Source organism: Lampetra fluviatilis, chromosome 2, assembly GCF_964198595.1.
Source record: "Lampetra fluviatilis chromosome 2, kcLamFluv1.1, whole genome shotgun sequence".
Classification (NCBI taxonomy): Eukaryota; Metazoa; Chordata; class Hyperoartia; order Petromyzontiformes; family Petromyzontidae; genus Lampetra; species Lampetra fluviatilis.
In genome coordinates, this window is record NC_136276.1 from 475,488 (window position 1) to 496,536 (window position 21,049).

At 55.3% G+C, this 21,049-nt stretch overlaps 1 protein-coding gene across 4 annotated transcripts; it reads left to right on the forward strand.

The window, feature by feature from the left end:
- The first annotated feature begins 265 nt into the window (after positions 1-265).
- DNAJB6 (DnaJ heat shock protein family (Hsp40) member B6) lies at positions 266-20,236 on the forward strand. 4 transcript variants are annotated; one of them, XM_078866657.1, is made up of 9 exons: positions 266-807; positions 12,193-12,274; positions 13,871-13,980; positions 14,975-15,031; positions 15,532-15,738; positions 16,295-16,408; positions 16,996-17,158; positions 17,997-18,101; positions 19,270-20,236. In XM_078866657.1, exons 2-9 carry the CDS (start codon positions 12,210-12,212, stop codon positions 19,289-19,291), a joined length of 843 nt encoding a protein of 280 aa, XP_078722783.1. In that variant the 5' UTR covers positions 266-807; positions 12,193-12,209; the 3' UTR covers positions 19,292-20,236. The 4 variants fall into 4 exon arrangements, with proteins under 4 accessions (XP_078722783.1, XP_078722784.1, XP_078722782.1 ...); XM_078866658.1 differs by lacking the exon at positions 266-807 and adding an exon at positions 813-860; XM_078866656.1 differs by lacking the exon at positions 266-807 and adding an exon at positions 2,072-2,847.
- Positions 20,237-21,049: the final 813 nt, after the last annotated feature.

The window sequence follows — 21,049 nt, forward strand, 5'->3', positions numbered from 1 at the left end:
GCACTCATGTTGTGCGTTTTATTATTTGTTGTAACGTTTCGACCAGCCTCTACTGAAACCTATGTTAAAAAGAGCTTTATAGCTCGTCGGATTCCTCCAGGATAAATAGGAGGGAGGAGGAATCGTTATTAAAAAGCCCCACAGCCCCACGCGCGGAAATTGCCGAACACCCTCGAGTCCGCTCGGCGGGAGCGCTGCCGGAAATCGCCGAACGCCTTCGGGCCAACTCGGCGCGTGACACCCGAGCATTTCCGAACCGCCTGTCGCGAGCGCGACGTTATTCGGCGGGCGCGCGGCCGGAGATTAACGAACGTTGCCGAACCGCCCTTTCGGGAGAGCAAGGTGATTGTAAAGCGGAGATTGGCAGCCGAACGCAATCGCAAGGAATATCTGCGAGCTCCTCCGGAAATTGCCGAACGCCTTCGTCTTCAACCAGCCGGAGATTTTACGGAGATTGCCGAACATCTTTCGGGGGTTGCTCGGCGAGCTCCTCCGGAAATTTCCGAACGCCTTCGTGTTAAACCCGCCGAGCGTTCGCGGAGATTGCCGAACGTCTTTCGGGTGCAGCTCGGCCAGCTCTTACGGAAATTGCCGAACGCCTTCGTGTGAAACCCGCCGAGCGTTGACGGACATTGCCGAACGCCTTTCGGGTGCATCTCGGCCATTTCCTCCGGAAATTGCCGAACGCCTTCGTGATAATTTCAGCGGAGATTGCCGAAGCGGCTCGTGTTGACGGAACTTGCCGACGAGGAGCGGCCACGAGCTGGGGGCTGCTGCTGCTGCGCTGCTGCTGGGAGACCGACCGAGGTAGGGGAATGAATGGAGGGGAGGGGGGAGACGGACGAGGTGGGACGGACGAGGTGAGGCGCACTCTGTTCGCCGTGTTGTCAACGTGCGTGTTCACCTCACCCCGTGGATAGTTGACGAGTTGAAGCAACACATAGCCACGTCGGGGAGTGACAGAGCAACGCTGTCTGCGCGTGACGGTCTGCACGTAGGTCGACTCGGACATTAAGGCGAGTACCGTACCAGGTCCGGTGTGTATTAAACACCGTCGCTGGGGGGAGGGGAGACAAAGGCGGCCGGGCGTAGTTCTGGTTTCGAGCTCTGTGTACCGTTCCGGCCTTTACCGGCGCTGCTACTTGTGAACGGCACTTGCCCGGCAGCTTGTGAGAGGCTACACGGGGGAGCTTTGTGCAACTTGGTACGCGTCGCGAGCTGCGCGTCCGCCTGCTCAGTGCGGAGTCCGTGTCTGTGTGTGTCTGTGTTTGTGTCTGTCTGTGTGTGTGTGTCTCTGTCTGTGTGTGTGTCTGTGTTTGTGTGTCTGTGTGTGTGTGTCTCTGTCTGTGTGTGTCTCTGTCTGTGTGTGTGTCTGTGTTTGTGTGTCCGTGTCTATGAATGGTGTGTGTGTCTTGTGTGTGTGTGTCTTTTGTCTGTCTGTGTGTCCGTGTCTATGAATGGTGTGTCTGTGTGTCTCTGTGTGTGTATCTGTGTCTGTGTGTGTGTATCTGTCTCTGTGTGTGTGTATTTGTCTGTGTGTGTGTGTGTCTGTGTCCGTGTCTATGGATGGTGTGTGTGTGTGCGCGTCTTTGTGTGTTTATTTATAAGTATGTGAGGAGCGGTGGCGCAGTGCTTAGCGCTGCACTGATCGGAGCCCGGCGAAGGGACTTCCATTCCCGCTCACGGCTAAGAACGGTGACGAATATCTAATACCGGTCCTGGTTGTGTAAACATCAACACTGGGGAGACAAAGGCGGCCGGGCGTCGTGTTGCCCACCCACTCGCTAACCACTTGCCCCAACGTGCTAAAGGCTATAGGGACACCTTTGTCTCTACACATGGCTCTGTGTATTTAATTCGGTCTGTGTGCTCGAATCTCGTCGGCGGTGAGGAGCGGTGGCGCAGTGGTTAGCGCAACGCAGTCACCCCCGAGTTCAGTTCCCGGTCACGGCGGACACCCGCAGCGAGTGACGGGAACCCGTGGTTCGTTAATCACTGGGGAGACAAAGGCGGCTGGTTCGGGCTGCTTTGCCACCCACCCCCTCGTGTGCCGTGCCGGCCTTCGTGGGTTGTCGCTCACGGCACTTGCCCCAACAGACTGTGGAGGCTACACGGGGGACCTTTGCCGATATACTCGTCTAAGTTTAACATGAACATGTGTATGGAGTCTGTGTGGTTCTTTGTCCTTATGTGACTACATAGTGTGTGCGCTGTGTGTTGTGTATCTGAACTCTATATGCGCGTGCGTGTGTAAGTATATCGTGTTGTACCATGTTCTGTTTGCATGCTGTATTTGAGTGAGTCTATGTATGGGAATGTGAGTCATGTGTGCATGCATCTGTGTGCTGCCCTATGGCCATGTGTGTGTGTGCGGGGTATGTGTATCTGCTGTATGTGAGAGCCTGCGAGCGTGTGTTGCTATGTCGCTACATAGGGCGTGGGTGACAGCTGCCCCTGCGAACAATGTGGTAATTACATGCGTGTCGGTACGCCGCGACATGCTGGGGAGAACCCTGACGAGACGTGGCTCTCTCTACGACATCCATCGCATTGACCGCCGTGGGGAGGGAAGTGGAGCCTGGCCAGGTGGTCGAGACTAGCGACGGAGTGGCAGCCAAAGGTGGTGGAGACCCTCCCGAGGGGACGCTCGGCCGCCGTGGGAGACGGAGCGACGGAATCCGCGTGCGGGGCCCCCGCGGATCGCTGTGAGCGATGGCGACGTCTCGTTGGAGGAGGCTTTCGTCCCGCACTGGGGGTGGATGGCGGCTGCTGCTGCTGCTGACGACGACGTTGGCTTGAGACGTCTGTGGTTGGGGTCGGGCAGAAGGAAGGAAGCGATGGGCCTTGGTGAGCTCTTGACCCGAGTGTGGCCTGTACGCTCTGGGGACGGTGGTGGTGTGGTCGGTGCACTGCCACCTGACTCCTGCCTGCGGTGTCAAATTCACAGCTGGCGATTTAAATAAAAATTGTTCCGTGCCTCCCCTAGGTCTGCTCGGCCTAAAATGAGTAGAGTGTACAGTGCAATAAATTAGTTTCACATTAACCAGCAATTTTAATACACTTGGTCTGTTGCCTCCCCTAGGTCCATTCGGCCTAAATTTAGTACGGTTCAGTATAGTGCGGCGATGACTGTGTGAGCTGGGAGTGAGACAAAGACGGGTAGTAAGTATCAGGACACCCCAGTGTTTACTTGCAAGTATTATGACCCGCAAGTGCTGTTAGCGAGCACCTATTAATACATAGATCTGAACGTATTGCCCGATTTTGTGTGCTGTCCGTGTGCACGAGTGAGTGTGTGTGTGTGTTCAATTTAAATTTGTTTTTCCCGGTGAGAACTATTGTATGGTAGGGCACTGCAATACCATCCTGGCGACCTTCGTTCGATTCCCATTCATGGAAATTGGTCCTGAGCCTTGCTTAGGTTGACTAAGCCCTCAATGAGTACCTGGCATAGTGCGTAAACATCATCACTGGTGAGACAAATGCGTTCGGGCGTGGTGGTGACCACATCATACCCTCGTGCGCCATGCCGGCTTTAAAAGGTGCCCGCTTAACGGAATTTGCACCAACAGTTTTGTAGGCTTTAGGTGAGTCTTGTAATTGGTGTGCGTGAAACGTGGCTGTGTTGTTGGCGTGTGTGAATACTACGCAGTTGTGTGTATGGCAATGTGGCAGTTCTCCCTTGGCACGGTGCGATCTGATCAATTAATACATGCGTGGCCTAGATTCAGCCACGTGGCGGCCTAATAATCTTGAATGGGAATCTGGTTTAACGACTGATTGCCAGTCTGCCTACATATATAGACACCGACCTACCCATCTGCCCACCTAGTCCTCTCTTACCTACTTGCCCACCTACCTATCTGCTTGCCCTAACCACGTACCAACCAACTAACCAACTCGCTTACCTACACGCGTGCAAATGGTTACTCACTCACCTACTTGCCTACTCACCAATCTACCTACCCGGCCTGGCCAGTTGCCAGCCTGCATACCCACTCACCTCCCTCGCTTCTCACACATCTGCATACCTAGGCAGGTACCCAAGTAGGTGCAATGACTGCCATCAGACTATTTGAGACTTTGAGTGCTAAAATACAGGTTCAGGGGTCAACTCAGCCCTTCATCTCTTCTGTGGTGCATACATTGAGTACTGCCATGTGGGAAGTCATGAGTAGTTTTTTGATAACTTGGCTCTGTCTTGTGAATGTGGAATTTCCACCGCTGGCTGTTGTCTGTAAACGTGAGATGAGCTCTCGCACTTGCTGGGTTTGGCAGAGTGAATCCACTTGGACTTTCTTTGTCTAGTTATCCAGTTGAAAGCCTTTTTCATATTTTATGATTTGGGCTGTCTCTTGGCTTACTTGTCTGGAGCATCAGGCACACGGCTTGTAATGCACATTGACGGGCACAGCCCTGCAACCCGCTGCATCTGCCGATGCTTGGCAGCCCCAGGGAAAAGGAAGAGGCAGGAAGTGTTCCATGCCGGAGCGGAAGGCCAAAGGGTGTTCACCCATGCACATCGCAAGCAACTAGAGGTGGCACAGGGGCGGATATTGAATTGGGGTGGGAGGAGGGGCAGGTGTAGCATGGACGGAATTAGATTGCCGAAGGCTGGCAACCCCCTGCAGCAATCCACAACTCGCGTGGCGTTGCCGATGATGCCGATGGCATCACAAAGCCTCGCCCATCACCTCGTCCTATGCTACACATGAGAGAAGAGGGGGAGGGGACTTTTTCTCCCCACCTCTTGTGTTATCAGATTTAAGTGGAGCATTGGGAGACAATAGTTGGTAGAGTAATGGATTACAGCCCGGCTCTGATGGGTGCGGCAGACCTGCCAGACTCGAGTCTGTAGGCCCGGCTGAGTGACCAAGCAAACGTATCCTGATGGGTTCGTGTTTGGTGTGAGCAGAGACTCACCGGGACCTTGTTTGGTGAGAGCGGAGACTCACCGGGACCGTGTTTGGTGAGAGCGGAGACTCACCGTGGTTGTGTTTGGTGAGAGCGGAGACTCACCGGGACCGTGTTTGTGAGAGCGGAGCCTCACCGTGGTTGTGTTTGGTGTGAGCGGAGACTCACCGTGGTTGTGTTTGGTGAGAGCGGAGCCTCACCGTGGTTGTGTTTGGTGTGAGCGGAGCCTCACCGTGGTTGTGTTTGGTGAGAGCGGAGCCTCACCGTGGTTGTGTTTGGTGTGAGCGGAGCCTCACCGTGGTTGTGTTTGGTGAGAGCGGAGTCTCACCGTGGTTGTGTTTGGTGTGAGCGGAGACTCACCGTTGTTGTGTTTGGTGAGAGCGGAGCCTCACCGTGGTTGTGTTTGGTGTGAGCGGAGACTCACCGTGGTTGTGTTTGGTGAGAGCGGAGACTCACCGTGGTTGTGTTTGAGAGCGGAGACTCACCGTGGTTGTGTTTGAGAGCGGAGACTCACCATGGTTGTGTTTGGTGTGAGCGGAGACTCACCGGGACCGTGTTTGGTGAGAGCGGAGCCTCACCGTAGTTGTGTTTGGTGAGAGCGGAGACTCACCGGGACCGTGTTTGGTGAGAGCGGAGACTCACCGTGGTTGTGTTTGAGAGCGGAGACTCACCGTGGTTGTGTTTGGTGTGAGCGGAGACTCACCGGGACCGTGTTTGGTGAGAGCGGAGCCTCACCGTAGTTGTGTTTGGTGAGAGCGGAGACTCACCGGGACCGTGTTTGGTGAGAGCGGAGCCTCACCGTAGTTGTGTTTGGTGTGAGCGGAGACTCACCGGGACCGTGTTTGGTGAGAGCGGAGCCTCACCGTAGTTGTGTTTGGTGTGAGCGGAGCCTCACCGTGGTTGTTATTGGTGTGAGCGGAGTCTCACCGTGGTTGTGTTTGAGAGCGGAGACTCACCGTGGACCGTGTTTGGTAGCGGAGACTCACCGTGGTTGTAAATTCGGGGCGCTTGCCGGGGCCACTGTAATGGGTGACGATGCATGGCCGAGTCTGGGAGCGGATTGCACGGCATGGGGATTTATCAGCGGGTTTGGTCCCCTCATTGACAATCTCGCCTGAAATGGCAGCATGTGACTTGCAGAACCGTCGACGCGTGCAACGCAAGCGCCCGAGTGGACGTTACTCCGCGAATCTCTGCATCGCCGCTGCGCCAACGCCTCGCCCTGCCGGCCAGTCCCAGACGCTGCGGCTTAGGCGGCTCAATGCGATCATCCCACGGCTCACCAGTGCTGCTCTTGATTGTCGCGATCTGCAAACCCGAGTGGGCTCCCGACGCGATTCAATTTGATTCACCACAACAGCCGCGGCAATACTTTCCGTGCCGGCCGAAATGAAGCGGAGCGTGTGAAGGGTTGGCGTGACGGCTTCTAGACGAGAGTCTGGCGCCGTCTCTGTGTGGCGAGCGAGACCTGAGCTGTGGAATAAAACGGGGACGCACGCGAGTGACGCTGATTACGTTGGGTCGTGAAAAATTGGAACCTGGAGGTAGAAGTGAGTGATGATCACGGCTCACGTCAGTGGCTAGTCATATCGGAAGGTGTCCTTGGGCACTCCTTCTCTTCACCAACCCGAGCTGACCAGCGTGGTGAAGTATGGTCAAACAAGCCTCATGTCCAACAATGGTTTGGAAAGTCCTGCACCCAACAGTAAACTGACAAACGGCAGTCGGTTGTTTTTAAGCAATGTCAAGTTTAAAGTCGTAATTTTGATTTTAAAATAGGTAATGTATATCGCATGATATGAAGCACTCGCATGCGTAATGTTCAAGCAAACAAACTACGTTGAAACGTAGAGATGCAAGTTAAAACATATTATAAAATAGCAATCGGCTAAGAGTAAGATTAAAACAATCTGCATTTGCGTAACAAATACAAGGTCGAGAGGTCACCGCGGCCAGCGCGTGTCTGCCATTGCTTCCTTCCTCCCGCTGGAGTTCCTGCAGCTGTTGCATCGCCGACACCTGACCCCCAGGTCCAGCCCGAGTCTCATTACACCGGCCATCTGGCTCGGTGTCCTCCCCACCTCAAGCAGCTCCGCACGCTCGTCGAGACTCGTTAACCATCGCCGCCTGGCTCCGTGCCTTCCCCACGGTGGCCAACCTCTGGGTGTTGCCCGCATGCCGCCGTCGCTAACTAGGGCAGCACAGTTACCAGGGTTACGGAACGACATCGATGATGTTGCGTGCGGTGCGTGTGGATGATGCTTCAAGGTCAACAAAGCGAGAGGAAGTTGAGAAACTGTAAAATACATTTTTTTTTTAGCAAATTGATTGCACGCTGACCAGGGAAGATCGTGGCTGTTGAATAATTAAATAAAGAAGGAGACTGTTTTTGGTCGCAAAAATTTAATGACGTTCAAGTCCATGCACCACTGCTAGACGAGTGGTGTCGGAGACGTGGCCCCATCTCTATGCCGGTTCCCAGTCCGATCCGCAATCAATATCAAAGTTGCGCAATCTCTCCATGGACTTTCCATTGTCCATCTTTCCCCTCCTGTCTCGCACTACCTCCACTCCACACACTCTCCTACCTCTTCACTCTCATCGCACTCCACTCTCATCGCACTCCACTCCTCAACGCACTCTCTGCTCCAGCATCCAAGGCTTTCTATCAAAGCCCTCGGTCGACCGTCATTCAGTGGGAGGCCACTCATTCTCCTCTGCTGCTCCCGGGATCTGTAACTTTCTTCTTGCAGCCCTCCGTGCTGTTGACTCCCTCCTCGAGACCTCCTCGGTAAACACTCTTCATCCAAGGGGGTGCACCTGCCACTGTCCCCCGCCTACTTTTGTGTCCCCTCGTCCTGCGCGGAGGCTGGACATGCACCTGCCGATGTATGTATGTTAAACTTCTTTACAGTTAGTACGCATGTATGTTGAACTTTAGCACCATACATAGCCAACCGTGCTAACTGGAGGTGCGGAGGAAGGGCAAAAAACGAAACTCAACTACAAGCAGTTCATCTGCGCTGCGGTGTTTTCAAGGCAAAGCGTGGCCCGTTTTCGGCACAAGTTGCTTCCCGATCCGTAGTGGTTTGTGCGACCCCTGCGGCCACCAGAGGAGCCAAATATAACCACGGGAGCAAATTCACATTGATCGTGCAATTGAACAGTGAACCCCAAACCGTGACGATTTCCTGGGACTGCCGATACGTGACTGGCCTAGATCCTGCGCAGTGCGGTGTTGGCCTGCTGCTCGATCCACGCTGGTAAGTGCGGTTAATTATGGGCTAACAACCCCATCTTGATTATTATTATTCGACTTGTTTTCCCAGGAAAATCTTTTAGAGTCTTAGCATTCTTTTTCAGGAGGGTCTTGCCATGTTTTCACAGCTGAGGGCGCTGCTGCTGCTGTGTGTGATCCCAATTGAGATATTTGCAGGTAAGTTTTTAGCATTGGCACGTTTGGCCGCTACCGGTGAGATTGTCTTTGGCCGCTCCCGGTGAGATTGTGTTTTGTATTAGTTATGAGAGGAAACTGGAGAACCTGTAGGCAACGCCTGCAGAACGTTGGGAGAGAACCACACAAACCTCACGTGGAAAGGGGCAGCCCAGTCGGGAATTCAACTCAAACACTTCTTACTCGGAGGCACAAGTGTCACCATTGTGCTGCCACCCTGCCGTGCGAATGACTGACGGTGGCATGGGAATGCCCTCGTCCGGCAGTGGATCGACAGAGGGGCTGGGACGTAGAGCTGTGGCTCTCCGAGGTGCCACAGGTAGCCCGCGCACGCCCCCCGTCCGTGTGGGAGATGTTGGCAGGCGGAGGGGAGTTGCTCTCCGCCAGCGGGTTGAGCGGCAGAAGCGCGGGGAGGCACGGGGCGAGGATGTGCGGCCGCCACGAGGGTTGATGGGGGGGGAGACGGTAGGAGGAGTGCTGCAGCAGAGCGGCACGAGCGATGTGATCGCCGCTTGAATGCGGTATCGCTCCGCACGCTGGAGCCACAGCCACCACAGTCACCACCACCCCAACCACGATCTAACCACCCTCCACCACCAACCACAACCACTCTACCACTATCCACAACCACTCTACCACTATCCACAACCCACCCATCCCACATCCTACACAACCACCGCCACCCACCAACCCTGCCACCACTACGACCAACCATCTACTCCCACGACCCACCACCAACAACCGCTCCCCGCGCTGCCGCAGCAAACGTAGCGACGAGGTTGATGACGAGGGGGATTTGCAGTTCCTGGAAGGATGATGTTGGCCGGCACGCGTGCCAGCTCTCCTCCCTTCTGGCAGAGTTGCGCGGTGGCAAAATAAACCTGCTGCCCCTGCCCCCATCTGGCTGTGGCGTCAATCGGGGCAGCCGGCCAGCGGAGGGGAGCCGGCCAGCGTGACACGGCCTGCCCTGGCTTCAGCGGATTTGTGGGAAATTGTGCAACGTAAAATCGCAGTTTGGATAATTGAGGCGGCTGCTCGGCCGGTGACCAAACCCGTGACTCCCGTTTTCCTGAACGGCTCAAGACCTCCTCCCCTCCTCCCTAATACCCCCCCACCGCTGCCGCCGTGTAAGCAGGTCGTGCGTTGTCATCTCGCTGCGTCTAAACAACGCCCCCCCCCGCCGCTGGAGGAGGAGGAGAAACGATCGCCCAGTCATTCCGCGCGCGTGCTCATTTACGTCGGTTGCTGCGGGAAGGAGAGGACACATTTGTTGGGTTTGTGGAAATATTCCTCCTGTTTTTGGGGCTTTTGCCGAGTCGGTTCGTTGAGCCTGTTGCTGCCGTTGCTAAGGCAACGTGCCTATGTCGTAGTCCGGTCGAGTTGGCAGTGAGGCTCTGATGGGGGGAATGGGGGCGTCGGTGTGGGTGGGTTACCGGTGTTGGTGGTCGCTGTCGTGCGAAGGCTACGGGGGAGGAATGCGGGAAGAGGCTGCGCAACGCTGCCCACACCGCCTATTGTACTGGTAGCTTGCGTACTGTGCCCCCCCCCCCACCCATTACAAGCGCTGTCCAGGCTAAAACCTGCTTAGCTTCTGTGGTCTGACAGTACCGGGCGCGCGTCATGGTGATGTGCGTCGCACGCTGATGATGTGATCCAGCTCCACGTATGCCTCTCTCTCCAGAGAGAGAGAGTGCCACAGGCCCCCAACCTTCAGAGTTTGAGATAGCGGAGCCGTGTGTGCTTAGCGGAGACCTACAAGGGCTGATGCCGTCACTGTTCCTCCGCTCTGCTGACTTGGTGACTACCTCGGTGGAGGGATTTATTTTTGCGGTGGCTGGCACTCCCGTGCACTCTCTCGCTGCAAGTACGATCATCTTCTTTGGAATTCAACTAATTTCTTTGTGGCCTTGGTGGTGGTGACGATAATTTTTATCACGCGGTGTCCAGTAAATGAGTAAATTCTACCGCGGATTTTGGGAGAAGGGTGTTCGCTCAATCGGGCCAGGGCAGACTTGGTGGGCGATATTAGGGTTTTGATGTCGTCCGTGTCGCCCCAAGGTGCCTCCCTGCCCAGTCGATTATCCAGGCGGTGCTTGTTGCCTTTACCGCCTCATGAGTCAGTGGTGGAAATTCCACATTACCATGGTGGGACTGAGGATTATTTTTTCCCCTGCCCTTTATATTAAAAGAAAGTCTTCATTAATGTGATCTGTGCCATCGGTGTCACGTAAAGAGAAATGTTTTCTTGGAACTTGCAGAAGTGGCTATCACGGTGGAATTTTACCAAATTTAGTTTTAGAACCAGATTTAATGTTTTTTTTGTGTGCAGTCATTGGTGAGTGGGCTGAGACAATCAACTAGCCGCACTTGAGAACCCGGTTTTAACCACAGGTGCTATGGTGGCTACCTCGTCTGGCATGGAGGAGGTTGTGGGTTCGAACCCTGACGCCTTGATGTTTGCAGCTTGAACGGCTCTTTCTCTCCCATGGAGCGATACAGCTCCGTGGGCCTTACCTGGTAAAACATTTTTTGGAGTTTTGAGATTCGTAGATTCGGACCCGGGCTCACGGAATTGCCCGCTCGGCACGCCTGACCCCTGAGCCCCATCCGTGACCCTCGGCAAAGAACGACCCCAATAGCCTACACGAGCTGTACTTCTCCCGAGGCGGTGCTGCTGCCCCCGCCGCCGTGGTGTGAACGTGTTCGGAGTGTGCCGTCTATAATAAGGGTGTTGGGTTCCGGGTCCTGCAAATGGAAATTAAACACCTGAGGAAGTTGGGAATTGAGTGAAAGATTACGGAATAACCGATACTTGCACATAAGACCCCCTGGAAATGCTGGATTAATAACGTCCGACAGTGACAGATTCTGCTCCAACGCAGAATTTTGAAATCACTCTTCGAATAAATTATAATTTTTGTTAAAATAGCCCCATGCCGGTGATAATTATTAGTGACAAAATACAGTGAGTTTTTATCATTTTTAGGTTATTTTAGAAATATTTTAATTGTACTCTTAAAAAAATAACTTTGGCTGGCTGGAGGTAGGCTTGTGTTCAAAGTTGGGAAAACATTTTTTGTATCACGTCGTGAAGTGTTACAATGTATAATTAAGTACACTACTAGGCGACGGATCGTGCGATCAAATTCCCAGTGAGCAGGGGTTATCACTTCGCGACCGTTCAGCTTCAAGACCATTGTTTCTTTCCCTGAGCAAATTGTGAATCTACAGCAAACTCCTCCAATCAACACGTTTACTCTGCTTGGTGTCGGCGCTGTCAGTCCTACGGCGCAAGGCGATCGTCACGGAGGAAGGTACCGCTGTGTTTCACAGTAGGGGGTCACCACCGCCTCTCGCTGTGTGCATGCGTGCGCGCGCTGGCTTGTTTCATTCCGCGGGAACTCGGTGCAGCATTTCTTGGCGTACACACGGGAAACTTGAGTGACAATTTGAGACCGATAATGGGGGGTGATGGAGTGATTGGCGCCTTGCGCTATGAACCTGCCGACCCGAGTTCCATTCCCGGCCGTGGGCTTACATCGGTGATGAATGGTTTCGGAACGAGTCCTTTCTCCCTCGCAACAACATTGTACAACAACGATTGTTACACAACAACGATTGTTGCACAACATTGCTGAGGACGATTGAGATGGGGGCCTCCCCCTGCAGGGCACCGCAGAGCTGCGGCCGTCGCTCGGCCTGCGGAGGAATCGTCGGCGCACCACCGAGCGTGCGCAGGTAGCCCCGCAGTAGCCCCAATGGTGGACGAACGTGCGACTCGGCCTTTCCCTCTGTGACCCCCCCTCCCCCCCCCCCCCCGCTAGGAGGAAGGTGGTACAGGATGGGCGACTACTATCAGGTGCTGGGCATCCAGCCCACATCCTCGCAGGAGGAAATCAAGAAAGCGTGAGTAGAAGGGAAAGGGGGGGGGGGTTGCCGCAGTCCTTCCGGGTGAATTCATCCTCTCGTGGCAATGTCGATAACGCAGTTGGGATAAAGATGGGGGCGGTAAAGTTACCGGCGAAATTCCAAGGTGAATTGGCGTGAGCGGTCGCGTTTCGGGAGGAGAAGCGCGCCCTCCGTGTGTACGGTGGCTCCACAGGATGGCTTCCCCCCCCCCCCCCACCGGCGCTGGAGAAAAAAACTCTTGCTAGCAACATTCATACACAGGGGATATTTGTCGTGTGTGTGTGTGACGACAAGTGATTAAGGTAACACCTGTGCCTGTCCCACGGGCACCTGCCAGGAAGCCATCGCTGCTGCACGTAGCCTCGCCGTGCACCTAGCCTGGTACAGGCACCATGACAACGTCACCATCAGTTATTATCGGACAACAGCTGTTGCATATATGTGTTGTGTGCATATGTGTAGTTATAAAAAGTTTATATCTGATGGAGCGATGCACCGAGGGTCCCATCTACCCCAAGGACATGATGGCCCCATCAGCAGGGCCTCCTACAATATTTACATTCCGCTCGATGCGATCTCAGTCTACGACAAACGTGTCCACGCAGAAGTGCATTCGTGCTGTCCGCAGACCGTCCTTTGGAACACGTGCGGCTCTCTCGCACGCCGGTGTGTTGCTGCGGCGGAGCCACGATGGGAGCCGCAGTGCGGTTATGAGGAGAGCGAGGGGCCCCTTGGAGATGTGGACATTGCAGCAGCTCCACGTCAACAAGGAGCAATTGCACGAGCGCCTTGTCTTTTCTCAACGCTGTGTGCCGCGACAGCATCCCAATCTCAAACTCGGCCAAGCCTGGGTTGAGTGGTTTGTGCAGTGCCTAGCTGCAGGGACACCATGCGCCAATGCAAAGTGGTTTAAGCTGGGGCTGTGAGGTGGCGCTACGGCGAGGGATTCTTGAATCTGTCTGTGCAGAATTTTTGAGTGTTGCCCCTTCCCCCCCCCACTCCCTTGTGTGTTTGGTGGGTATTGGCTACATAATCGGGTTTTATCCCACACGAAGACAACCTCCCATTGTACGAGATGGCCCGGCATCCTCAATGCAGGACCCTCCCCAAGTGCTCGTTGAGACTGCCACGGCGATGGCTTCGTTGTCACGTTTCAAGACCAAAGCGAGCCCCATCCTGGCCTCTTGCTTCCCCGTAAATCCCTTGGACCGTCGCAATCAACCGTCGCCCTGGGACGTCGTCGCACGGCCGATGCGCTCGTCTCCCGCACAGGTGGAAGATAAAAGACTGCTCCGACTGCGCAGCGGAACAAACGATGGAGCACGCAGTCCACCGCCACCTGCCCATGAAGCCCGCTGAACGGCCGAGGCCTCAAAGCAGTCCGACAGCTCGCAGCCTGCATCGCTGAATGGCTACAGAACCTGGGGTCTGAGTACAGAACAATGGCGTGAATCCTCCCAGGGCTGTTGACGGTTATTATTATGAGGGTGGTTTTGATTCCTTTGGCAAAAACATTGGCGGTGGTGATGGTGACGACGATGGTATCGATGGCTACGGTGATGATGATGATGATGACGAGATGATCCTGTGCAGGTACCGCAGACTGGCGCTCAAATGGCACCCGGACAAAAACCCCGAGAGCAAGGAGATGGCTGAGCGCAAGTTCAAGGAGATCGCGGAGGCGTACGACGTGCTCTCTGACAGTGAGTGACTGTGCGACGTGCTGTCCGTTCATGCGACGTGCTGTCCGATCGTGCGACGTGCTGTCCGATCGTGCGACGTGCTGTCCGATCGTGCGACGTGCTGTCCGATCGTGCGACGTGCTGTCCGATCGTGCGACGTGCTGTCCGATCGTGCGACGGTGCGCGACCGTGGCTCTGGCACTCGCTCTCACCGTCTCCTGTTCGTCGAACGAGTGAGCCACTCCGGGTTAAACTCGCTTGTTTGGAGCGAGGTGAGGTGCGTGCGATTGGGACAGCCGTCACTCGGCTGATCGGTGCGGACTCTCCGGGTGTACCGGCTGCTGCCGAGTAGCCATGTGGCATGCACTGGTTCCCGTCCATCCAGTGGGGGGAGCGTCACGATTCGCGGTGACGATTCCATTCGAGCCTCGATTGCTTTCGTTTTTGACTCTGTTTAACTGTCGTGTCATTTGTTTTACCTGTCGAGTCTCGTGTGGGCAGCTCTGCTCACAGCACAAGAGCACAACGCGGTTTGGGTGTTTGTAGCGGTGTCTGCGCGTGAGCACTCGTCAAGACGCTGTGCAGACCGTGGGCATGCTCGATCTGTAGAGGAGCAAGGGCGGGGAGGAGGTCACGAGCCGACCAGCATGGATGCGTGGGGGAGAGGGGACATCGGTTGAAAATTAGCGACCTCCCACCTTTCGGCAAGGACTTCCCACGCCCCACATTGGAGGTTGATTGGATAATTTGTTAGAAGCTTGAAGCGGAGAGGTACAGATGAGATTGTACAAACCAGACTCAAAAAAACAAATCTAAAAACCACCAACAGGATGGTAAAACCAAGACGACAAAATGAGAGTCGACTCTCAAATTGGATCGCAACCCAGAGTCACGAGACTCGGGTCCCAGGTGAGGTCGGGCATCGGTGCCACCCCCGCGGGGGGAACGGATCTTTGGCGATGGTCAGCCCTCCTGTCGCCCACCCATCACACCCCCCTCCCTTTTCCTCCCGCAGAATCCAAGCGAGAAGCGTTCGACAGGGGTGGCAAAGAGGGCGTGAAGAACTCGACGGGTGAGTGGTGGAGGGGCCCAGGCGGGAGGGGTGCTCCATTCGCCATTCAATTCCTCATGCCAGGGCCATGCCAACCGCACCAACGCGCCTCCCCTGACCCCGATCCAAATTCTGGAGCGGCTCGTACGGTCACTCGGCCAGGTCCGTACAGTACAAGTTTCGCTCACAAGTCGAATCAACTGTCTGGTGATCCGGTAGCCTGCTAACCTTTGGCAGTGACCTGGTGACCCTGTGATCTATGATCATGACCTAATGATGTGGTAATCGTATAACTCGCTGGTGACCAGGTGACCCCACGACCCATTGTTTACGGCAGGCTGGGCCGATCAGCGACTTTTGACCCTGTCACTCTGTAAAGTGTAACCTCGCGACCCGTACCCTGGCGGCCCCGTGACCCGGTGGCTACCTGGGGTCCCGCGCCTTCTGTGACCTGGCTGCGACACAAGTTGACCCGGTGGCGACCCCGGTCATCGCTCCCTGACCCGATTTGTTTCCCCCAGGCCGGGCTGGCGGAGGAGCGGGAGGCCGGGCACGTCCGAGTCGCGGAGGTCGCGACTTCGCCGACTTTGGCGATTTTGGCGACTTTGGAGAGTTCACCTTCACGAGGGCGGAGGAGATCTTCCGCGAGTTCTTCGGGGGGCGCGACCCGTTTGCGGACTTCTTTGGCGAGCCCTCGTGCTTCCCCCGGGGCCACCTCCTGCCCAAAGGTGCCCCTACCACACCACACCCCGCCGTCACACGCTTCCTCCACCGAGCGATTTGGCGATTGTTTTATTGAACGGTGAAGAGTGGACGACCTTCGAGTGTGTGTGTGTGAGTGTTGTTGTGACCTGCAGTGTGGTGGTGGTGGTTGAACAGCGTGGCAAATTAGATGAAACGGTAGACAGAGTCCTCGACACAGGTAGAGGAATTGACCATGTGACGTCCCCGCGAACCGTAACCAGGCCTGGTTTGAGGTGGCTCACACACTGGTGAGCAGGTGCCTGGAGTGAATCGATGAGTGCTGGATAATCAACCACCCCGGCTGCTATTTCAAGAAGAAAAATTAACACTGACGTCAATTCTCCGTTCCCTCGCCGCGCTGCGTTGGTTAACGATGTACGCGTGATCATGTCCTCGCGTGCGTGCGTTTATTCTGTCCGCACTTGTTTGTGTTGTCCCTGTCGCTCCGAACAATGCCGAGTTTCAAGTCATCCATGTGATGTGCGTGTTTGTCCGTGCATCTTTGTGCGTCCGTGCATGGACGACGTTCCGGGCAAGCAGATGACGCGTTCGCCCTCGGGGCCCACAGGGCCGGGCGGCGCAGAGTGGAGCGGCACCGGCGGCCAGAGAGAGACCTCTTCTTCTCTCCATTCATGGGCTTCCCCTTCAACCCTGGTGAGCCTCCTGTTCTCTCCCTCATCGCCACCCCCTCCGCAACACGTGGCAAATGAGTTCTAAGTGGAAGTCTGCTCTGCATCACGGATCCCGTGCGGTCAGACGTGCCTGACCGGGACTCCGCGGTAAGAGCACAGTGCAGCGCAGCCGCTCCATTTGTGGTGGAGAATGCCCTCTGGAAGCGGACACCGCGGAGCTACCAAAGTGACCGTTGTTCCGTGCAGTAGAGGGTGGCACACAGTGTCCGAAATATTGAGAACCCTGTGGCCCCCGACCATCGGCACGCGGCCTCGGTGAGTGCAAAAACTTGGAAGAAACCTCAACAGCTGTCGTGAGGCTCGCCGAGGCTTCCTGGGTAAACAAGCGGAATAATCAATAATTATAGCACTTGGGGCTCGTGGGGAATCGCTACGACCCGGGTGCCCTGCAGCCGCCCGGTGAGCGGAGCGGCCAGCCAGGGCGCCTCTGCCTCTGCACCGAACTCCCGGTGGGAAGTGGTGGTGGCACGGCGCACTTCGTCCACGGTGCAGCCGTCGTCGACTTTTAACCCCCCCCCCCCTCCCGCCATCTCGGCCTACACCCCACAGGCTTTGCCTCCTTCTCCTCGTTTGATGACTCGTTTGCCGACGTCGGGTTCCCCGCATTCTCCACGGCCACGTTCGGGGACGTGGGGGCTGGCATGGGCTCACACTTCCGCTCCGTCTCCACGACGACCAAGATGGTCAACGGCAAGAAGATCTCTACCAAGCGGTATGCGCCGCCAGTCCGCCGCTCGCCATGTCTCTCTCTCGTCCTGTCTCTCTTGTCTCCGTCTCTCCCACTGCTTCACTCTCTCTGTCTCCCTACGTCTCTCTGCATAATAACAATAATTATAATATACAGCCCTTTGTCCATCCAATTCTCTAGATGAAGACCTTTCTGTGCTGTGTCATCGGGGTTGTTTGACCATACTTCACCACACTGGTCAATGCAGGTCGCTGAAGGGGATCCAACGCTGGTTCAGATATCATTCGCCACCAACGTTAACCGTGATCAGGAATTGAATACCACGAGCATCTCACTACTTTAACATAACAAAGCCTAGACTTAAAGCTTTCGTGACTGCAGGAATTCATATTCTTTAGGCCTTTCGGTAAAGTCATGTAGAACAAAAACATTTACAATAAAAATTAACAATTAAAATTTACAATAATTATTGTAAATGTTTTTGTTCTACGTGACTTTACTGAAAGACCCAAAGAATATAACAAAGCCTGTAGTGGTATCCTCCTGGGGTTGAGTGTCTCGAGCATAGCCGCTACGCCTGTCGCTCGCAGAGATGCCCCCTTCCCCACATTTCCCCAAACGCCGCTCTGCGTAGCCCCCCCGGGGGCGCTTCTCCGAGCTCGCCAAGTCACCTCCCGTGATGCATTTGGTGTAACTCGCATCTGATGGGATGTAACTCGGTAAACTCGACTTCTCTTGGTCCCACCCGGAGCTCCACGGTTCACCGGGACCCCTGCGCGTGGTGAGTGGTGCGCGTGGTGCGCGTGGTGAGTGGTGCGCGTGGTGCATGATGCTTGGTGCTTGACGGCCGTGTCCCCTTCAGGATCGTGGAAAACGGACAGGAGCGCGTGGAGGTGGAGGAGAATGGGCGGCTCAAGTCCGTGCAGATCGACGGCAAAGAGCAGCTGCACAAGCTGGAGTTTAAGAAGTGATGGCCGTGCAGAGGGGGGACGGTGGGGGGGGGGCTGCCGCTCGGCACCAAGGGCTCGTGACGCGGACTGAACCGTTCGACGCTCGTGCGCAACAAGCTGGGTTGGGGGGGGGGGGCATCCGATTTAGTTTTTGGTTTTAGACGGACGCACTTCCCCCTCCCCCGCCCCACCACCTACCCTCTGTCCTCTGCCGCGTAACGCTGCGGCCGGCGTGAAGTCGACCAGGGATGGGGAGAGCCACGTGCTGCTTGGGAGCCAAGCTGCGGCCGTGGTGGTACCGGCGGCCACTGTGACGGGACCCCCCTTCCCCCCCTTGAGCACTCCTGTGTGTGTGTCCGCACGCCAGGCCGGCGCCCCCCCCAGCCCATTCTCCCCCTGCCGCCGCAGTCACTTAGCACGAAACGGTGCCACGCACGCACGCGCACATACGCATGCACACGCACATACGCATGCACACGCACGCGCTTGCCTAACACCCCTGCCCCCCCAATCCCGACTCGCAGGGGGAAAAGCAATAAAGGGACGTTCAAGCGCACGTACGACCGGACGTTGGGTGAAAGTTCGAAAGTGATCGTTTTCTTAATACGTGCTCGCGTCCTTTTCCAGTAAACGTGGAACATTGGACCAACATTGGTCCAACGTTGGCCCAACGTTGGCATGTTTACCTGGTTGGCACTTCCGGCACACATCCGTTTCTGCCCCCACAGCGAGCAGACGACGAGCGTCCTTTGCCAAACCCGAGCTCCTACGTCGTGATTCTTCAGTGTTGTGGAGGAGTAACACTTCTGTTTGATTTAAGCGATGCTTAACGCGTACAACGTAATTTATATTTTGTAATCTCGTGACAAGATTTGACCGAAGGGGGGTTGTTGTTGTTACTGCGTACTTGCCGTTGTTTGGACTGGAAGTGTACGCACGCTCTCCTCTTGTCGGCGGTGCTGCACTGTGGCTGATGATGTTTTATAGCTGCACTGGTGTCGCCAGTCTCGCCGCGGGAGGGCGGCGGTGGTTGGAATCGCTCGGTCTTTGCTGTTGCGGCTCCGCTTTAGAATATTCCCACTTGCACATCGAGAAGGAATGCGTTTTGCTATCCGATGAAAACTACGAACCAATCGTCCCATTCCGGAGTGAGGTTAAACGCTCCGTCCGGTGCTGCCGTTACAGCTGCCGAGCGGACACTGCGTGAGCATGGCGAGCGTGGTGCCGTGGTGGTGGTGGGAGTGGTTCGCTCGCTCGTTCTCGCCAAGCGGTGGAGGCCTTTGGCGGACACAGAGGGTCACGCTCCCCGTGCGGGCGCACGTTCTATGGTCGCAGCGGGAATTTGTTGTATCTGAAAACGTGATTTTTCAAGAAAAACCTTTGCCGCTACAAACACGATGTTACTTAGCAGTGTCTCTCTAATTCTTGACGATAGACTTTTGTCTTGTTGGGGGTGCATGTTGAGCCACCCCTCCTTACCCCATCCCCTCTTGTATTACTACCACGCGACCGACACTGCACGCAAAGCTTGATTCGCCTTTTAATGCCAAAAGGGGAACTCTTCCGTTGGGACGCAGCAGCAGAAGCGCCGCGCGTGTTACGCGAGCCGCGCCGATTGCTGTTTCTCAACCCGCATACACTCGGAAGTGGAAATCGGCGGCGTAGCCCCTGCGACGACCCAACGAAGTGGCTATTACAGAACTACTTCCTGAGGTCCGTCAAATTGACCACTGGTGGACGGAGGAGTAGCGGACGGCGCTTTGCGGCGCGTGTGGGAGCGATGTCCCCGTGACTTGGCGAACCGATGTTTGCAATTCTCAGAAGTGGAATTTACACGAATTCAGTGCATAGTAAAGTTACATACAAATATTTGAACATTTTTATTCTGGGAGTTTCTAGGAAGATGATGTCGTGGTTGTGACCTGAATGGGGGCCACTGTGCCCGGTGCTGCGTCTACCCAGACCGGACCACTCAAGATTTGGGGGGTGGTGGGGGTTTGGAAGTGTAACTCTCTTTGTTTACCATCTGTTGAGTGATACTGGTGTCTGATGAGCGACAGGACCGATGTTTCACTGCTGTATGTTTGGATGTTTTATTTGTTGCATATTTTATAGAAACCCGTTAATAAATAAAGGACTTTCATTCGTACTGTGTCGTTCGCCGCCGCGTGATTTTGTTTTTAAATATCAAATCGTCAACTCCTCTGTATTGCCTCCCTGGGTAGAGCGAGATGAAAGGGGAGAGGATGGCGAGTAAGAGGAGTGATAGATATAGGTGTAACCATTGATAACTATGCTTTGCATATATGTCAACAATTTCTACGAAGAAGGGCCGTCGCTTGTCTTGAGGACAGCTGACGACTGCTCCGAGGTTCTTGTCAAAGTGCGCTCCCTGCCGCACGCCATCGACCAAGTGGCTACGTACGGTGTGAAAGAAGTTCTACATACACAACGCGGCCTCGCACCGCGGTGCTATGCTGCACGCGCATGTTGCGTGTGGCTGAACGAGCCGTTACACAACGATTGGATTATCTTCGGAACATTTATGTTCGACGTTATGGGGAGCAGAGGGACAATGCCACAAAATACATTGTTGTACTGCACTATACCCCCACGTCTATGCTTCCTTCTACCTTCTCTCCACAGTCGAGATGCGGTTTGTTAAAAGACAACCTGTGAACCGGTAACCGTTTTCATAACCAAATAACGTTTCCCAAAGTGAGAAACCGGTAACCGTTTCCAGTGGCATTTTTAGGAACGAATGCGCCGCTTGGCGCGAGCGCGAACGTGCAGCCACTCGCACGCCTCAGCGGGTAGAGGCGCAGCCCTGCAATGGCTCCCTCACGCCGCCGCTGTCGGCAGAGAAAAGGCCTCCACCAGGGGGAGCTATCGACTCTCGGGGTCAGGACGTCTCGGAAAAGAAGGGCCTCCTCACACTTTACCCCCCCCCCAGACTCACACTTTA